The 20,179-nt window shown below is 44.6% G+C and overlaps 1 protein-coding gene across 2 annotated transcripts; it reads left to right on the top strand.

Annotated features, from left to right (window-relative positions):
- Positions 1-13,515: 13,515 nt before the first annotated feature.
- LOC136475621 (phosphatidylinositol/phosphatidylcholine transfer protein SFH6-like) lies at positions 13,516-18,374 on the top strand. 2 transcript variants are annotated; one of them, XM_066473149.1, is made up of 15 exons: positions 13,516-13,770; positions 13,894-14,029; positions 15,022-15,319; positions 15,433-15,532; positions 15,638-15,904; positions 15,995-16,072; positions 16,159-16,260; positions 16,347-16,396; positions 16,488-16,587; positions 16,705-16,803; positions 16,910-17,026; positions 17,179-17,305; positions 17,394-17,791; positions 17,985-18,059; positions 18,158-18,374. In XM_066473149.1, exons 2-15 carry the CDS (start codon positions 13,996-13,998, stop codon positions 18,185-18,187), a joined length of 1,875 nt encoding a protein of 624 aa, XP_066329246.1. In that variant the 5' UTR covers positions 13,516-13,770; positions 13,894-13,995; the 3' UTR covers positions 18,188-18,374. The 2 variants fall into 2 exon arrangements, with proteins under 2 accessions (XP_066329246.1, XP_066329245.1); XM_066473148.1 differs by having other exon boundaries at positions 17,388-17,791.
- Positions 18,375-20,179: the final 1,805 nt, after the last annotated feature.

Raw genomic sequence — 20,179 nt, 5'->3', positions numbered from 1 at the left:
TTATTGAGCACATGCAGTGCGCAACGAATAAATTCGCTGCAAATTAAAAGCATTGAAAGCATTTCTAGCCGAGTAGGAATACGTGGACCGGTGGACGTATATAAAACTTAAGGCATCAAAATATAATTCACATGGCGTTAGAGTCTTCGGTTGCACTTCTATTTTTGGAGATCTTTTTGTTCATATGATTTCGAAATCAAACATATATACCATTTAGTTCATTTCTTTCCTTCCATTACCTAAAAAAATAGTTCATTTCTTTAATTTAAAATTAACTACTCCCCCGTTCCAATTTATAGGTCGTTTCGACTTTTCTAGATACACAATTTTTACTATGTATTTAGACATATTGTATATCTAGGTGCATAGCAAAAGCTATGTACCTAGAAAAGCCAAAACAACCTATAATTTGAGACAAAGGGTTTACATGGTATACCATTTTTGTTGAAATAAAACTTAGACTAAACAGGATCTTAGACATAGCCTAAACATGATCACTAACTTAATCTTGTGCGGAATTGATCTTGGTGACTAACCAGAGTCTGTAGATGCCATCTGAATGCCTTTGTAGATGCAGCAGGGTTGATGTAGATGAAGTAGATGTACTAATCTTCACCAATTGAGAGATGGGGCTCTCTCTTGATGAAGAACTTGACATAGATCTGATCTGCAGCCTCCTGGACTCCTGGGACAGGGAGTCGTGCTTCCGAATCTCTCGTAGCGCCTAATTGATTGGTTGGACGGGTTTAGATGTCGAGGGGTTAACCTTAATCCCGAAATCACCTTTTGGCTCATTTATATATAAGCTAGGGTTGCTGTCGATCGCGGCAAATAATCTAATAGACTGACACTGATAGGTGGACCTTAACTTACGTGTCAAGTTGGACTCGGTTAGCCGAGATCATATCCAACATTCTCTCACCTGATCGAACGGCTTCAAACTTATGTTCACGCTCAGTGCAACAGCAAGATCAGACCAATGCGTTGTCAGTTGCATTCCGTTGCTGCTAAGACCCCGGCCCATTACCTATAGCACGTTGCAATACCTTGTTAGAACGCTTATTTACTTATTGGGAGTGAATATATGGCCCTGTATCCAAGATCAAGTTAGAGACTCTGCACTAAAAGCCAAATAGATTTGCACGCTCATAATTGAGATAAGTGTTAAGCCTCAAGTAATCAAATATGCTAGCATGGGCTTAGTACTTATTTTCTCAAGCTTAATAATTTGATCCTGGGTTCTTTCTTTCACAACACACAATATTTAATCAATGCTTGCCATCATCAATTGATGTGTTATTACTCGAAATAATACTGCAACTCAATCTAGGGGTGTTTTAATACTCAATTTGGGGATAATATTTCTTAAGCCACATGTCCTGTCAGCATTCTTTCTTAATCTAAGACTGAATGCGATAAAGTAGACCCTATTCTTTGATTGCAGCACCTACGAAACTGTGCTTCCCTTAGGCTAATTGCCTACTAATGCATGCTGATTTTTCATCTCAATTTTAACTAAGTCGGTACTGATGCTCAATTTTAATCCAATCTGTTAGTTTTTTTTTTTTTGCGATTACACAGTACAACGCAGACACTCATAACACACACACCCTTATGAACACACACGCAAACACTACCCCTATGAGCATCTTCGAAGGCTGGGCTAGCAAATCCATGAGATTGACGAAATCACCACGCATAGGCGCCTCGCTATCGACGGGAAAGTCTAATGATACATGGATACGATCTATTTGGACTTTGTGCTTATCCAATCATGCATATCAGATCAACCAGACAGATCACGGGCAGAGAAAAAAAAAACTTGTTAGGACTAAACGGATCCGATCTTAACTAAATGTGGACTAAAACAAAACTGGTCATTCTGAACAGATCCAAAAGAGGCATAAAACTAATTTAAACTCTAGCATAGGATCATGTTAGGATCTAACCTGGCTCTTGATACCGATACTCACACTCCTAAGCTCTTAGACAAACACGCGCGCCTTTTACTAATATAGGAAACGACTTCACCTCCACAAAAGGATCCTACTGGCTATCTACAGGCTCAAGAGAAGGGAAGGAGCTTCCCTGAGCCTTTGCAAGCTTCCAGAAACGCTGTTCCTCACTTGCGAGCAGCAATGCTCCAGCCAGGCTAGGAGGAGTCCCATCGAAAACACACCGGTTGCGATGGTTCCAAATTGTCCATGCACCAAGGATGATATGCGAGTTGAGTCCTTTTTTGTGTGAACCATCCATTCTAGACTCTGCTTTGGCCCACCAATCATCGAAGGAGGGTTCATCTTGTGGCGAAAGGGCCTGTAGACCCACTCTTCGCAGCAAAACAAACCAAAATTCGCGTGCAAACACACATGAGACTAGTAGATGATTGATAGTTTCTTCTTGTTCACAGTGGGGGCAGCGAGCAGGATGTGGGAGACCTCGGCGTGCCAGCCTGTCTGCTGTCCAACATTTGTTGTGTGCTACCAACCACATAAAGAAGCGGCATTTTCCTGGGGCCCAAGTTTTCCAAATACGCTCCCGAGGCCTGAATACAGTGGAGCCAATGAAGAAACCCTCATATGCAGATTTTGCCGAATATTGTCCTGATGTCGATAGACGCCAAATATGAGCATCCTCCACTCCAGGCTGCAGAACCACCTCCGAGAGAATATCCCATAGCGCTAAGAATTCAATGATGATTCCCACAGTATGAGCTCCTTGGATATCCGCAATCCAACCATGGTTAGTAAGGGCTTCCAGGACAGTCCTCTTATTAGCTCTTCTTTTGCTAACAATGGCAAAAATTTGTGGAGCAAGGTCAGCCACTCGTTTTCCATTGATCCATCTATCTTTCCAGAATAATGTGCGAGCACCATCACCCACCTCTGAAATGATTGCCGTAGAGAAGAGAGCTCTTACTGAATGATGAACCTGTATAGGAAAGACCGACCATGGTTTATTGGGCTCAGTTTTCTGTAGCCACAGCCATCTCATTCTAAGTGCCCATCCCAGCCTTTGCAAATCAGAGATTCCAAGCCCTCCAAGATCTGGTGGTCGGCAAACCTTGGGTCATGCCACAAGACAATGCCCACCTTTCACATCTTTGCGTCCCTTCCAGAGAAATCCCCTTCTTATTTTATCTATTGCCTTTAGAGCCCATGCTGGAAGGTCCAGGGCCATTGCCAAATAGACCAAGGTTGATGTGAGTACAAATTGGACCAGTATTCTTCTCCCAGCTCGAGAGATCAAGTCTGCTTTCCAGCCAGGTAGCGAGTCTGCAATTCTGTCAATTATCGGCTGGATTTGTGCTCTAGTTAATTTATGCATAGACAAGGGTATACCAAGATACTTGCATGGGAAATCCAGAATTGCACACGGCAAGCTATCTTGCAGCACCATAATATCTGTTTCTGAGCATTGGATGGGATAAGCACTGCTTTTCTGTAAATTGGTTTTAAGACCAGATGCTTCACCAAAAAGTTGCAGAATGTCTAGGATCAAATTGATGTCACTGGAAGTGGGTCGAAGGAATAAAACAACATCATCCGCGTACAAGGAAATCTGATGAGACAAAGCCCGAGTTGCAAGGGTCTGCAGAAGTCCCTCGGTTGAGGCCTTTGCCACCATACAAGCAAGTACATCCATCACCAATATAAAGAGCATGGGAGACAATGGATCACCTTGTCGTAGTCCTCGCCTGTGAGAAATTATCTCACCGGGGACACCATTTAGTATGACCTGTGTTGATGAAGATGCTAGGAGTCCACAAACTATGTCGCACCAAATTACACCAAAACCCATCTTCTTCATGACTTCTACGAGGAATGGCCAGGACACTGAAATAAAACTTAAAATAAACAGTATATTAGACCTAGCGTAAAAATGGTCACTAACTTAATCTTATGCGGAATTCATCTCAGTGACTAACCAGTCTGTAGATGACATCTGAACGCCTATGTAGATGCAGCGGGGTTGATATAAATGAAGTAGATGTACTAATCTTCACCAATTAGAGATGGGACTCTTTCTTGATGAAAAACTTGATGTAGATCTGATCTGCAGCCTCCTGGACTTCTGGGATGCAGCGCCTAATTGATTGGTTAGATGGGTTTAGATGTCGAGGGATTAGTCATCTTGAAATCATCTTCTGTGAGGCCGGGCTGACTCCAGATAACTCTTAGGTTTGTCGCTGATTGCAGCAAATGATCTCATAGATTGACACTGCCAGGTGGACCTTAACTTACGTACGTGTCAAGTTGGACTTGGTTAGCCGAGACCACATCTAACAATTTTAGTTTATTTTGTCAAGCTTTGGTTCAACCCAAACAAGTGGAACTGATGAGTGCAATTTAAATTGTAGGTACAAGAACATTGGAGCCATAAGTTGGAGATATCGCAGAAAGAGATGCAGTTGGAACAAATACGAGCATGTACTGAGCTGGGCCAAAGGTGCTTGAAATTTAATCCGGAGGAGAGACTATGTATGCAAACTATAATCGATATTTTTCGAAGAAACTGAAAGAGAGGAGTGGTGCATTGATCTAATTGATCCTGGTGCAAGTTCAGACGCTCTTAGATGGCCAACATTCAGGAGTCGCACACTAGGCCCCAAAACCATGGCCAGAATACTCAAGACGTTGACGCAGGCCATCACCAAATTCTACGCTCGAGACACGGAGGATATGTCACTGGAGGAGTTGTACAGGTTATTCACCTTCCTCCCCCAACTGTCTTTCCTTCTTTTTTTCCTGCCCAGTTGATGATCGTTAGATTTTTTGTTGAGTCGACAGGGGTGTTTCCAATATAGTCCTCCACGGTAAGAAGGGTGAAGAGCTGTACTCGGCTGTAGAGACCGCCATGGCCTCTGAAGTGCGAAGCCTCTGCAGTCCTCTGGACGACGCTGCTCCGGTGGACAGCGCGTTCTTCCTGCAGGAGTTGCTGACCAAGTGGGATCGGCACATCACTGCCCTCCGAATGACCTGCGACGTGTTCAGTTACATGGACCGCATGTATATTCCCGACAGTCAGTAAGACGCCCATCTACGAGCTGGGACTCCACCTGTGGCGCGACGAAATGGCCCGCTCGGACAAGATCCGACCGAGGCTTATTGAGGCGGTGAAGCGGCAGAAAGGAGGCGAGGACGAGCTGGTACCTGGTGTCAACAAGATGCTCACGGAGCTTGGCGCTGATGTTAACGATATGCCGTGTCTTTGCTTTGAAGACGATACAGGACTGCATGTAGCAGGCCCATAGTAGGACATATGAAATGCCATCTGCCCTGCCGAATAATTTGTGTTAGTGTATCAAACATATATGCTATGTATACTCGTTGTGATGACCATGATTGATTGTTGCCGTATATGATAGATGAGTTATGCAGCGAACGAACCAACCGTGTTTTCCTCCCACACATCTCGGCATAAGCCAAAATTTCAGCGAAACGAACAGGGCAGCATAATAGGTTTCCTTGTTTGCTGTTGTAAATCCGGCACATATATACTGATCATGGTCAATCACACATTCATGCTTTGTACTTGCCATGCTGACGGCTATTGCCAGCGCTATTAACAGAGAGATATGCGGCCCTGCACAAGGGTTTAACGCTTCCCATTTCATCACACATTGAGCACTATTGTTTCATTGAGTATGTTCATCGACCTCAGCCACTGTGCCATGCAACATCGCTGGGATGTAGGTGGTGTTTGGCACTGTGCCATGGTCTTACAGCCTGTTCGCTTGGTCGTAAACGATCGTAAATTTTTAGTCAAAATAGTATTTTTCTCTCACACCAAATCAGCCAGCAGTAATAATCCACGATCGTATACGATCGTTTCAGTCCCAGCCGAACAGGCTGTTACTTGTTTAGTGTTCCGGTCTCGCTGGTGGCTAGCTAGCAAGATTGGAAACACTGTTGTAACCTTTTAAAACTTTGTGTATGCTTAATGAAAAACAGGCTCACACCCGATCGAGAGAAAAAAAAAAACATCGCTGGGAGGTGTTTGGTTTGGCGTTTTTGGACCCGGAACCATTCTGTCACCGGCTCTGCTACACCGGCGACACGGAAGCAGCCACCTTCTGAACCTGAACACGACGTCACGGGACACATGTGCACATGGCCCCCAACCGGATCGAACAGGCCATACGTACGCACGCCTTCCTCCCCGATTCATAGCCCGAGCAGCACCATGGGCGTCGATCAGGGCAAAGTTTTCCGAGCTGGATTGGACCTGCCAGCAGGTGGACCAAATTAAACTTGTGTCCCAACTTGCAGCCTGTTCGTTTGAAACGATCGTGGATTATTATTGCTGGCTGGTTTGGTGTAAGAGAAAAATATTATTCTGACTTATAATCCACGATCGTTTATGATCAAGCGAACAGACTTTTCGAGATCGATAAGCCCGAGATCACCTCCCAACACCCGTGAATATTACACATGCATTTGCCACACGAGGAAACAAGTTTATGAGTGCATTTTGACACGAACAAGTGGTTCAGGCGGCAATCAGGTGAAACTGGAGAAAGTGTACTCGCATCTGATCTGTGATAGCTAGCTCAAGCTGAAGATCCGTTTGGTGCCAAACCGATCGATGCTTCATTCGCACCTTGACACCAAACACAACATACGTACGTTCAGGTCGTAGCACACGCGCCGAACGAACACTGACAAGTTGGGCAGCCTGCATTGGCGCGTGTGAGTCGATCGATCGGAAGACCACGTACGCATAGCCTCCTCATCTTCATCAACAGAGAGACGCTCTGACATCTGTGAAGAATCACAGGCGTCCACTTCATCATCTACACCACTAAACTGCTATTACTACGGCATCAGAGGTGCTGATTGGCTTCGTCAAACTCTGGTCTGGTCTGCCTATATATATTCTGCACTTATGTATGGGTTAAGACTGAGATCCTGTTCTTTTTTGTTGAACAATTTCAAAGGATGGGCCCAAGCCACGAGATGGGCATATATATATTTCCTGAATGTTTGGCAACCACAAAAATGATTCATTATTTGTTTCGAGAAAGCCCTCACTGAAATGAAGAGGTATGTAGCGCCGACCAACCATGATGATCAGATCAGGGATAGGATAGGAAGAGCTGAAGTTGTAGCAGACCTGGATAGGATAGGCCCCCTCAATCTGTCAATAAAATGATTATATATATATATATAGCGATGGTAGTATCGAAGCAAATGTTTTTAATTAGGTTCGTTCCTTGTTATGATGGAACTTGCCCACTCTAAACCCAATGTCATCATTATATATTAATTGTCAAGAAAATATGCTTGATTATTCTTAGGTTAGGCAGCTACTAGTTCCGTGGCTAATACAAAATTGGGCAACAATGCATGCAGCACATGATACGCCCGGTGATGCGTACGTTCGTTCGTTTCCTTGTCCGTGGACACAAATGTTTTGGCCGAGCATCCACTCATCCAGAGCATCGGTATTACATAATCCGTGTACCTGTTATCCTACAGCTACACGCCAACACCTAGCTACTAATCATTGGCAATCATGTTCGTTAATTAGCCGTTGTTACCAAATGGACCGTGTGAACGTATTACGACGACGACGAGAGAATCAAGCAACCAACGCAAACGACACGCAGATATAGGACCGTTTAATTTGGCAGCGTTTCTTGGAAGAGTCGGCGCGATATATACGTATACGTATGCATGATGTGATGGGACATGCGTGGCCCCGTTCGGCCTACCCATATTTGGCTTATTCAGCTTCTTTTTTTAGTCATAACAATGTTTTTCTCTCACAATAATTTAATCAGAACAATATTTTTCAGGTAGTTTCAACTAAAATTCTACCGGCCGAACGGGGCTGTATTGTTTGCCAATACCGTGTTGTTGACCTCAGAGCTGAAAGGATAGAACGTGTCAGTGTTAGATACTCCTATACTTACGTACTATACCAAGTACTTTTCCTGACGCGATTCTATCTACCATCGATTCTACTCTACTACCTAAATGCGCTGTTTGGTAGGGTTCTAGCTCCTCTAAAAATAGCTTTGGCTCTGGCTTCTCTGAAGAAGCAGCTCCTCTGAAGAAGCTGAAGCTGTTCTGGAAAATGTTTGGTAAAACGGCTCCTTCGCACTAGACGACGTGAACCCACGGTAAGGAGTCGCGTGAAGCTCGTTTTTAGGCTTCTCCCGCGCAGGCAAAAAATGACTCCGGCTCTTGACCGGCTTTCCATGCGGAGCCCTTTTCAAAACAGGCGTTTGGCATAACTCCTGTAGAAGCCGAAGCTGAAGCCCCTGCAGGACCCCTGTCAAAGAGGCTCTGAATCTATCCGTCCGTCACCGTCAGTCTGTTCCCACAAAAAAAGGAAAAGGGGGACAAGTGAAAGATAAATGTCCGATTCGTTTAGGCTTGTTTGGCTTATAAGTCGTATTTTTCAGTTAATAAACAGTATTTTTCTCATAATAAATTAGTCAACAGTACTTTCAGTTATGACTTATCAGTCAAACAATTCTAAACGAATAGGACATTAATTGATGGACAGCACCGGTCTGTGGATAAAAGAGAACAGTACTGTCAGCCACGTCTACGGAGAAAAGAGAAAGAAAAAAAAAATCAGAAAGAGGAATGGAACTGGAGTTTACTACTACTACTATGCAGCACCAGATGAACGGGAGCACAGCACCGGTGGCGGCGTTAGGCCAATACGGCGATACAGTACCCCCCATTCCGTTTTCATCGCTCGTCAATTCGCTCATGCATGCAAATCGTGAGGGCTTACTGCTCGTCACGTGCGCTGCCCTGCCGCTGCGAGCCCGTCACGTCACACGGTCAGCCACAGTCACACGCACACCACCCCCAAGAGTGCACCTGTAGAGAATCCCAAGCTCGCTTGTCGCCAGGGCTCGTGCCTCGGCCTGCCGCAACGTACTGTAGCCTCCTGCATGCTGCCGGCCGCCACTTCTCTGCCCGCCCGTTTCCGTCGCTTCCATTTGTGTAACGGCTCGGCTATGTGGAACTGTGGACCGTGGAGGACGCGGACACCACGCCGCGCTGACACTGACACTGACAGCCGGGCCGCCGCGCGAGCCGGGCCCGCGTGGCATCGGCATCGACACGGCAGGCGGAGGCGGAGGCGCGGAGTTGGGCAGGTGGCACTATACTAGCTCCTGCCCCGCCCCGACAGAACGGTGCTGGTGCCTGCGTCCTAGCCGAGGCCGTTGCTTTGCTGCTCTCCCCGACTGCCCGTCGTCGTCTCCTGTCCTCTCCGGTGCCAGCGCCGCCGAGGCGCCGACGCACCAGCGCGCGCGCATGTTCCCGCCATCATGGCGCTGCGTTTCGTTACGCGCGCTGCCTGCCTGCCCCTCCATGCCAGGGGCCTAGGCGCAAAACCGGCACCGCTACAGGCCGGGGCCAGCAGCCTGCGGGTGGGCCCAAAGTGCCCTCCTGCTCCCCGCGGGCGTGCCACGTGCAACGGCAGTACCGGGTGGCCCCACCCCCGTGCACCGGGTCAAAGCTCGCCGATATTTTTAGAAAAATTCACCCGAGGGACAGACAGAATGTGGAGGCAGACTGTTGTGGCGCGTGCCCGGTTTTCTCTTTGTGTGTTTGTTTACGAGTAGCCCCCTGCGAAATGTTCGATTCGCATGACGCAACAACTCGTGTAAGTGTACGTAGGAGTATACGTACCCCGTACTCCGTATGCTTCTTCGCACGCTCACACAGATGAATGGATGACAGAGTGGACACGAGGTACGTACGTACGTGCCAGTACGACAACGAAGCTAATCTAGCCTAGTACTCGATCTCTTCGTTTCAAAATACGTAATTAATTTTGTATCTACACAAAGTATTCATATGGATACATAACAAAAAATTAACTTATCTTATGGCATAGGGAGTAAGTATATCTAACTCATTTTCAACAAAAAAAGATCTCTAATCTAGCTTGGACAAATTTGCGGCGTACTCTAAGAGTCTATGGTCGTTTGGTCCTAAACTAAAACTTAGACCATCGTGTAAGAATAGACTAATCTCATACGCTATATAGTTAAAACCTAAGGCTAAATTATACTCATCCGTCCCATATTAGATGGCACTTTAGAATCCCTCGCGGAAACCAACGTTGAAGTCACAAGACCAAAATCCACCTCAAAAGGCTTGTTTGAATCCTTGGGGAAGTGGATTATGAGATTTTTTTATCTGAATTCTTAGAACCCCTGGGGATTCAAATGTGATTTAGATTCTAGTGGACTTAAACACGAAATCAAATAGAAACGTATTAGATTTTTTATCTAAATTCTTAAAAAAAAATAGATAAACCTGCGTTATTAGGAATAAAGCAACAACTTTGTCGGGGACCTAATACCGGGTACCCGACGAGTAGGAACTAATAACCATCAAACGTTGACACTTTCGGTCAGACGAGAACACTGTTGCGCTTCTTGCTCGAACGACGAAAGATTGGTTCCGCCTCGCCCGACCACCGAGGGCTGGCTCCGTCTCGCTCGACCACCGAGTGCTGGCTCCGCTTCGCCCGACGACTGCACTCTGATCCTTCATAAAGACGAGCACATGGTACAACGGGACATTTGAGTCAACCGCAGGTCCACAGTATCGAGGGCCATGCCCTGTACGCCTGCAGGAAGGCACCGCCAGGACACGATGGGACGGGTGCTTTAAGTCCTTTCCGACTTAACAGTGCCCGAACAATGCTGTAGGCGCCGCCATCAGCCCTCGGACGCGGATACTAACACAAACATACGACAACCACTACGATCCAAGACAGAATTCACATCACCTACAATGACGGACGTAGGGTCACTTCCCTGTCTACTCCCCGAAAGGGCGCAGCTTGGCCCTCTTACACGTCGCACCCTCCGCCGGCGCAGGATGGGACGCACCCACTTGCTGACAGAAGCCAGGGCATGACCCTATAAGGATCAGTAAACACGCCATCCCTGGGACGGTCTGCCATATTAGCAGGGCAGGCACATGGGAAAAGGAAGACCCGGCTCCCCCAAAGAACATTCTCCACATTTGGTTTTTTTTCCTCTTTCTCTCATATGTAACCCCTGCAACCCTTGGTCTATAAAAGGGAGGACAGAGCATCCCACTAAAGGGACCGACTTTTGACGGATCAATTCAACATGACACACAGCCAAGCAGCAACCGAGCTCTTGGCGCCCTTTTGACCATTCCATCAGAGACTTGGGACATGTCCCTCTCTCGACCGTTTGTACCCCCTACTACGAACCTTTTTCGGTACTAATAACACGAGCAGCAACAGACTGGACGTAGGGACATTCAGCCGAACCAGTGTAAACCTTTTGTTCTTTAGTGCACCATCCGGACCTAACGCACAACAATTATAAATGTACTAGCCGGTGTTTATTCAAAACACCGACAAACATCTACTTAAAATCTCTAAGGATTCAAACGGGACCAAAGAGTAGAGATAGAGATGTATTGGAAAAAGAAAAATATGTATTCAGAAAGGAGAAATATGTATTGAAAAGTGAGAATATTAAGTATTTTAGGACAAAATTTAAATACTACTCTCTCCACTCCAAATTATAAGTTATTTTGATTTTTTTTATAGATTTTGCTATGTATCTTGACGTACGTTATTTTTAGATAGACAACAAAATTGATGTAAAAAAAGTCAAATCGACTTATAATTTGAAATGGAGAGAGTATATGATAATCTATTTTGGAACTTCTTAGAGAGCAGGATGGAAAACAATCCCAGTATGCATGCATATCTTCTGGAAGATGCACCCCATACGAAATCTCTCTGTGTGTTTTCTTCACACGCAAATCTCTCGTACCTTTTTGCCATCCCAGGAGACTGCTCGGTAATGCGCGTTCGATACAAGCAAATTAAAAAGCAGCTGGCCTCGTTGCCAAACACACAAAACAAATTAAAAGCATCTACCGCGAACTTTATGGGATACCACTTGCGCTTTTACCTTTTAGCACTGCTACTGAAATGCATTTGCTCGTACATGGAAAAAAAGAGAAGAAATGCACTTGTGTATTCCTTATTTGTCCACACCAAATCAGAATCCCAATGGTACAAATTCCATGCTCTTATTGCAAGCTGTACTTTGTCTTGGACATTTACAACTCACATGTAAGCTGAAATGTAATCCTTACAACAACAACAACAACAACAACAACAACAACAACAACAACAACAACAACAACAAAGTCTTTAAGTCCCAAATAAGTTGGGGTAGGCTAGAGTTGGAACCCAACAGAAGCAATCAAAAGTTTCGGGTTTCATCTCCATTTAAGTGGCTAAGTTTTTACATTGGCTCGCCACGCCTAACACAACCCTCCTCCTTTACCAGGGCTTGGGACCTGCTATGCTGAGACACCAAAGGCGCCCCACCATAGGCGGAGTTCCGAAAATGAGGGGGTTCTAATTTTTGTCCTAAATCAAAGCATATCAAACCATCCGATATATAAAGTTGGTCAAACTTATTGATCTTTTTTAGAACAAAACTTATATAGTTTAACTTTTGACAAAATTTAAACCTCTAATGTTTTGTACAAATGGAGTTGATACTAAATACTATCTCAAAAACCAAAAAAGATAAAATTCTTTTTTCCTAAGTATTAAACAAAGCTCTATTTTCCTTGAGGAAAAATTGAATTATAAAATATAACTAAGGACATATTTGTATCTACTACTGAGATTATAATACTCTCTCCATCCTAAAATATAAAGATATTCAAACCATTTTAGGATCAAATAAGGAGTATGACAAAATACTAACTCACCTTTTGCTAATTAGTTAGTTTAGTTGTTAACATTGATTTTAGTTACTAGTTGCATGAGTCATTGTGGGCAAGATGATGTTTAAAAGGCATGTATAGATGTCATTGATTTCAGTTACCAATTACATGAGTTATTTTGGGCATGCGTGGATTGAATTTAAAAGGTTTACATGCATGGATGGGTTGAGCAATCCAGAATACATTATTATAATTAAGGACAAATTTAAAATGTTCTATACCTTATATTTTAGAATGGAGAGTACATGCTAAATTAATCTGATTTGTAATCAAACAAGTTCATGTTGTAGATTCTTATAAATCACCATATTACGATGATCATATAATCCATATGACATATGCTTTTGGAGATTTTGGGTGTTGAAAAATCTAGCTTTCCCACTTTATCTAAAATAACATCAAACTAATTGGCATAGGCATAGTATTTGTTACTGTAACCAACAATAATCTACCATAAATTCAAGATCAAATACTCCATCTGTTTCAAAAAAAAAGTCAAAACGACCTATAATTTGGAACGGAGGGAGTACTTCAATTCTCAATGCATTATACTAATCCAAACAATGTCCAAAATTATATCTCTTAGACCTTTTCTTTTCTCCTAATCATCACAATTAGCAGAGCGGCAGCCGCCGAAGTAGAATCCCGATTTTGCGCAAAGTCAGGGGCTGAAACGTAAACGAGCCGGAAGCAAGCAATAAAGATTGCCCGCACCGAATTTCCCCCAATTTCCGGAGGAGGCGCTGCCCCCACCTCGTCCCCTACCTTGCTCCGTCCTCGCTCCTTTTTCTCTCTCTTCAGCTCCCTCCTCCTCCTCTTCTTTACTTTAAAGTTACTCCCACTAGCCACCCACGCTTCCTCCGCCTCCGCCTCCGCCCCGTCCCATCACCCCCATCCCAGCCTCCTCGACGCCACCACGCCCCAAAAAAATCCCCCCTCGCCTCGGATTCCCACGCGCCCCCGCGTCGCCGGCGCCCGCCGACGCAACAGCGAGGTACGAAGCGCGGGCGGATGGGGATCTCAGGCGGGCCGACGAACCCCTTTGCCCCCCTTTGGTTTTTGGATTCGCTTCGGAGTCGGTGCCTCTAGGGCTTCTGACGGGCGGGAATGAATGCAGGTGGTTCCGTTCCAGGATTCGAAGGCGGAGGCGGAAGGAGGGAGCGGGAGGATCCGTTCGCGCCCGGAGGACCGGGATCCGGTGCCCGTCGACGCCGCGCCCATGTCGGGCCACCTCGATCGCCTCGCGCGGCCATGTGAGTTCCGAGGCTCCTCCTCCCCTGAACCTCAACGGCTTGGCTTCTCCTCCCCTAGATTTTCTCTCGCGGATTCACGGTGGTGGGTCGCTGCTGGGTTCGGGTTCTCTCGTCGACCGGGCGCATAGGCCGTACGCGTAGGGGCGAATTCGACCTGCGGCGTTGATACGGTTTTCCCCCCTCCGTTGATTTTTCGTAATCCGGCTGGCTGATTGAGGCGTCGGCGAGCTCGCCGGATTCGCCCTGGTCCTTTTCTGCGGCTCTCACGCGGCGTGCTTGTCTGGCCAATGTAATTTCTGGTGGTTCGGTGGCAAGGGCGAGACGCATGCGCTTTGACCGGTTCAGTGCTGCGTCGTATAGGTCTGGTCGGAGTTTCTGTGGCCAGGCAGATGGGCGCGTAGCTTCCTACGAAGGAGAGGTTGGCTAAGCCGGATTTGTCGGTTTGACAATAAACTTCTGGCCGGCTTTGTGTTTGTGTGGGATTTGTCCCCAGGCAAGTAGTCAACCGCTAGGTTTCAAACCGATTTCCTCATCGGACAGCGCCATGTTGTCTTGACCTGTTCAATAGTGGCAGGCTCTCAAATCTGAACAAATTTCAACGTATGGATAGGACTTATATGCTGAAACTTGCATACAATTTGGAATAGTTGGAGGCCTGAGTGTTACTGCTAACAGTAAGGTTGTAAACACAGAACCATTTAGTCGGGAACCTTAGCTGGATGCTTGGATTCATTGCAGCAAATAATCACTTTGTTGGGAGGTTGTCGTGCCGTCGTGTTCTGTCGCTTCACTGGCTAGCATGATGAGCTTCAGAGAAGCTGGAGGTTGTATGTTCGGTTTCTTGAGCAGTTTTCTGTTGAAGTAACTTAGCGTCGTAAGTTTTGTCAAGTTGACTTGGAAGTTTTATTTTGTGGGCAGAACAAGGAGCACTTTTCAATTCAGTTTCAGGGCTTATTTTTATTTATTTAGCTCTTTTCATTGCAACCTTTCAGGTTTTGAGGGGTGCTCAAGCCACGATGAACGTAGAGACCATAAGTCAGACTTTGAAGTCTCTGAAGATGAAAAGAAGACCAGAATGGGCTCTTTGAAGAAAAAGGCAATAGATGCGTCAACTAAGATTAGACATTCATTAAAAAAGAACAGGAGGAAGAGTGGTAGTCGGGTTCTTTCTGTGTCCATTGAAGATGTGCGTGATCTAGAGGAGCTGCAAGCTGTTGAGGCATTTAGACATGCACTACTTTTGGATGACCTGTTGCCTGCAAGACATGATGACTACCATATGATGCTGAGGTATATATCCAGTAAATTATGATGTGCCTTTTATTTATCTTGATTGATGCGTGAGTTCTCATTTTTCCAAAGCACAAGTGCACAGCCCAACCCTAACTAAATCTAGTCTTTAGATTTTTGAAAGCAAGGAAATTTGATATCGACAAAGCAAAGCAAATGTGGATTGATATGCTTCAGTGGCGGAGGGAGTATGGCACTGATACGATTGTGGAGGTTAGTGGCTGAGCTTAGTCATAAGACAGTTTTTAATTTTGTTTGGCTTATTATATGGCTCCTGTCTTAAAACAACAACCTGAAATTATTTTATGCTTTCCATAGGACTTCGAATACACTGAGTTGGACACTGTTTTGCAATATTATCCTCATGGTTATCATGGAGTTGACAAAGAGGGGAGACCCGTTTATATTGAAAGGCTTGGAAAGGTTGACCCTAGCAAACTTATGAATGTCACAACGATGGATCGATATGTGCGATACCATGTGAAGGAGTTTGAGAGGAGCTTCTTGATTAAATTTCCAGCTTGCTCTCTTGCTGCAAAAAGGCACATTGATTCCAGCACAACAATTCTGGATGTCCATGGCGTGGTATGTCACTGAAGATTTAGTCTCTCATGATGCTTCTCTTCATGAAACTTGACAGTTGATGAGAGCTAATTTGATATGTATGCTTTGTAGGGGTTGAAAAATTTCAGTAAAACTGCACGCGAACTAATTCAGCGACTGCAGAAAATTGACAATGATAACTACCCAGAGGTATGAGCCTCAATTCCTTTTCACAGTCTTTGTTGCTGTTTTTTTTCTTGCTTGGAATATATTGGGTTAATTTGTTGCATCTCCAGACTCTATACCAAATGTTTATTGTCAATGCTGGTCCGGGCTTCCGGCTACTATGGAACACTGTGAAGTCCTTCCTTGATCCCAAAACTACCGCCAAGATACATGTGAGTATCCACTGAGGCGCAGACTACAGAACTATTTTTTTGCTTGATAAAATTGCTTAATGTCTAAGATATTCTTATGCTTTTAGGTTCTTGGGAACAAATACCAAAGTAAGCTGCTTGAAATAATTGACGCTAGGTAAGTGATGTTCAATCTACTCTTTCAGGGAATCTGTTTTCTTAATTGGTCGCTTATGATTATTGTTTCATTTGTAAAAAAAAATGCTCAGTGAATTGCCGGAATTCCTTGGTGGCACTTGTACATGTCCTGAATATGGAGGCTGCCTTAAGGCTGAAAAGGGACCATGGAAGGACCCAAACATACTTAAGGCATGTATCATTAGAGAGTGTTATTGATCCTCCTAGTATTTGTTCTTTGCTAACTACACAGTATAACGTTCTCATTCTCATGTATTTATTATTTGTTACCTGTTGTACTGATACCAGATAGTCCAAAGTGGTGAGGTTCAATGTGCTCGTCAAATTGTAACTATTTCCAATGGCGAGGAAAAATTTATTACTTATGCCAAACCGAAGCACCATGCAGTAAGTTTCGAATCAATCTTCATTGATTTCTTTTCCAGAATTTTCTGTACCAGAATTTCAGTAATTTGCTGCTTTGTTAAAACCATGCTTTAATGTGGAATGACAGATGCGTGGGAGTGACACATCAACTGCTGAGTCTGGCTCAGAAGCTGACGATGCTATCTCCCCCAAAGCTCTCAGAAGTTACATACCACATCCTAAGTTGACCCCAGTTCGTGAAGAGGTTAGTGGTTGATCTTTTCGCATATTTTCTGCAATTGCATTAGCAAATGCCAGTCCACTAGAACTGCAACCTAAAACCCATTCTCCGTTGCCCTTTGTCAAGGGTATGGATTATGCCAGGTGGAATTAATGTTGTCTTTGTCTCTTTATTAGGTCAAAATGATCAGGGCTACAAGCTTTTCTACTCGTCTCCCTGAATATGATGTACCTGTTGTTGACAAGGCTGTGGATGCTACATGGAAGAGAGAGCAACCACGAAAGACACCATTTGTGCCCCAAGGTTTGTTCTTGTCAATCTAATTTGTCGTCTTGAAAGAACTGTTTGGGTTTTTGCTAGTACCTGACATTTGATATTTTGTTAGATGCAGACTCTTCTGTGAAAACTGCGTCCAAACCATCTGATGGCTCCTGGGATAAGATCGCTGCAACTCTGATGGCTTGCCTTATGACTATTGTAATGTTGGTTCGAGCAGTCAAAGATCTTGCCACAAGGAGATTGCCATATAAAGGTGGGTCAGAAGAAAGCTACTCTTCATTGTACCCAGACTCCATCCAGAAAGAGGAATTCCGTCCTCCTTCGCCGATCCCTGGATTCGCTGAAGCCGACCTATTCGCCGCGGTCTTGCAAAGGCTGGGAGAGCTTGAAGAGAAGGTTCAGATGCTTCAAGAAAAGCCTTCTGAAATGCCTTGCGAGAAAGAAGAGTTGCTTAACGCTGCCGTGCGTCGTGTGGATGCATTGGAAGCCGAACTAATTGTAACGAAGAAGGTAATCTTTTATTAATTATAATTGCACAATGGTAGCACATGGTTTTGCTTCTTGCTTTTGTATACCAGCATACTACTATAAAGCTCATCATGTGCCTGTATATAAAGTTTACTTGGGATTATTTGTGGCTTGATTAGCTTCAGCAGTTTCATTGGCCAGGTGCTTACCATATGCATTTGTGAAATTTCTCTAGGCTTTGCACGAGGCTCTTATCAGGCAAGAGGAACTGCTTGCGTACATCGACAGCAAGGAGATTGCCAAGGCTCAGGTTTGTAGTGCTATAGCTATATCATGATGTTATCCAATCTATGTTATAATCTCTTGACATCTTTTACCAGTCTTTAATGGTCTTGCTTCCTGTTGCAGAGAAAGAAGAAAACAATGTTTTGCTACTAGGACAAGGAGGGAGATACTTGTCCTTGTCCAGCTGCTTCCGAGAGGAGACACCAAAGATGGCGTCTGAGATGTAACCAGCGATCCCTTCATTTTCCTGACACATGTGAATCTACAGGTTTCCGTTGTAAATTGAGAAAATTCTGGCATAAATAAAATGTGTTTTTTTTGGCATCCTGAGCATTGCTGTCTCCCTGTCTCGCAATCTGGTTGTTCGTTGCAGCAGAATTGGTTGGTTGGTTAGCAGAGCCGATGATATGGTGGGTGGACGGTTAGCTGATGCGTATCGTCAAGCAGTGTCTTGATTACCTCAGTGATTGATAGTTCTGACTTTGGGTGACCAGGCCAGCTGTTGCCTCTAGCAGGGCCATATGGCTCGTGCTGGAAGAGTGTTGGTATGAATGTGTGATGGAGGCAAATCACGATCGCCTGTTTCTACGTTTCCTTGTTATTATAGCCCATTCAAGACACAATTTATTTGCTTGTTACAGCAGGACAGCGAGTGGCTTAGCCCCCCTGTTTCTTTGCATTTGCTTGTTACTACAGCCTAGTCAAAGATACAGTTTATTTGCTTGTTACAGCAGGACAGCGAGTAGCTTAGCCCCTCTGTTTCTTGTCTGCATTTTCTTGGGCTTAGCCCCCCTGTTTCTTGTCTGCCTTGTTATTACAGCCCAGTCAAAGATACAATTTATTTGCTTGTTACAGCAGGACATCGAGTCGCTTACCCCCTCTGCATTTGCTTGTTATTATAGCCCAGTCAGGATACACTTTATTTGCTTGTTATAGCAGGAGTGGCTCAGGCCCCCTCTGTTCGGAAGGAAAAATGGAGGAATTATAGAGGATTGAAATCATATAGGAAAATTTTTTATGAACCACTTTGGAACAAAATATTGGGTAAGCCCTATATTTGGTTCCTACAAGTCCTATGAAATTCCAACGGAATGGTTTGTTTCATAGAAAATTTAGAGGAATTTTACCAACAGAATTAACATCATGGAAAGTTTTCTTTGTGTCACTCACCCTCATCAAATTTCAGTGTTTTGTCTCTGTTTTTTTTCCATAAAATAAACTGATTGTTATGATATACGTACGATTCATGCATTTCAAAGGCCCTATTTTCCTAATCCATATAGGGTTCAAAATGTTAGAGCATTCTATTTGTTTATGCTAGATTGATCCCGGATCACAAACTAGCCAGGGCTTGATCGTCCGGGCCGCCTCGGACCGAAGAGTGCAACGAGGATCCGTGCAACGAGGATCACACTTACGTGGTGAAGAATGGAGAGGTTTACGAGCAAACCATCAAAGGATAGGTATCGCGCTTACGTGGCGAAGGACGGCTAGTATCCGGGCAAGCTAGCAAAGGGTAACCAATCATGCTTGCATGACGAAGAACGACAAGTTTCTGAGCAAACTAGCAAAAGAACCGTCGAAGCTCTTGGCCAGGAGAGACCCATGGGGGGCAAGGATGTCGCGAGAGGGACCACATGGGGGCAAGGATGTCGTTTGGCCGGGAGGGACCCCATGGGGACAAGGATGTCGCTGGGTTGTCCTAGGTCGACTGGCAAGCCATCCTTGATCGTTAATTAAGTGATGAATAGCAACATAGGTTTGAAAGATGACATAAAGGAGCTGTAGATGTAAAAAGATGATTAGATTGTTGAATCTCAGTTGGTCATGTATTGCCTATTTTATAGGGAGTAGTAGTGGTCTTATCTCGTTGAAAAACCAATGTGTTATTATTATTATGCCGCTTTATAAAGTTCTCCTTAGGTTGGGCCAAAGCATCACAGGCCTCTTAAAATTGGCCTTGGCCAAATTTGAGTATCGACACTATTCCTTTTTTTTTTCTTTACATGGGCTTTTAGAAATTATGCTTTCCATAGAGAAAGCTTTGCGATATACTTCCCTCCGCTTTAAAATAAGTGTAAATCTCATTTCTAGAGAAGTGAAATCATTTTAAGCTTGTACATTTCTTTTGGGAAGGAGAAAGTA

The sequence above is a fragment of the Miscanthus floridulus genome, chromosome 8, assembly GCF_019320115.1.
Source record: "Miscanthus floridulus cultivar M001 chromosome 8, ASM1932011v1, whole genome shotgun sequence".
In the NCBI taxonomy this organism is placed as follows: domain Eukaryota; kingdom Viridiplantae; phylum Streptophyta; class Magnoliopsida; order Poales; family Poaceae; genus Miscanthus; species Miscanthus floridulus.
Note: the sequence above shows the minus strand (reverse complement) of the source record. Positions and strands in the feature narration are given on the sequence as shown.

What these genes read in the sequence shown, in the direction of transcription:
- LOC136475621 (XM_066473148.1), top strand. Translation starts at nt 13,996, where the DNA reads ATGTCGGGCCACCTCGATCGCCTCGCGCGGCCAT. An exon ending in AAACTACCGCCAAGATACAT is followed by an intron (nt 16,261 to 16,346) that starts GTGAGTATCCAC and finishes TTATGCTTTTAG; the next exon opens with GTTCTTGGGAACAAATACCA. An exon ending in AGGACCCAAACATACTTAAG is followed by an intron (nt 16,588 to 16,704) that starts GCATGTATCATT and finishes TACTGATACCAG; the next exon opens with ATAGTCCAAAGTGGTGAGGT.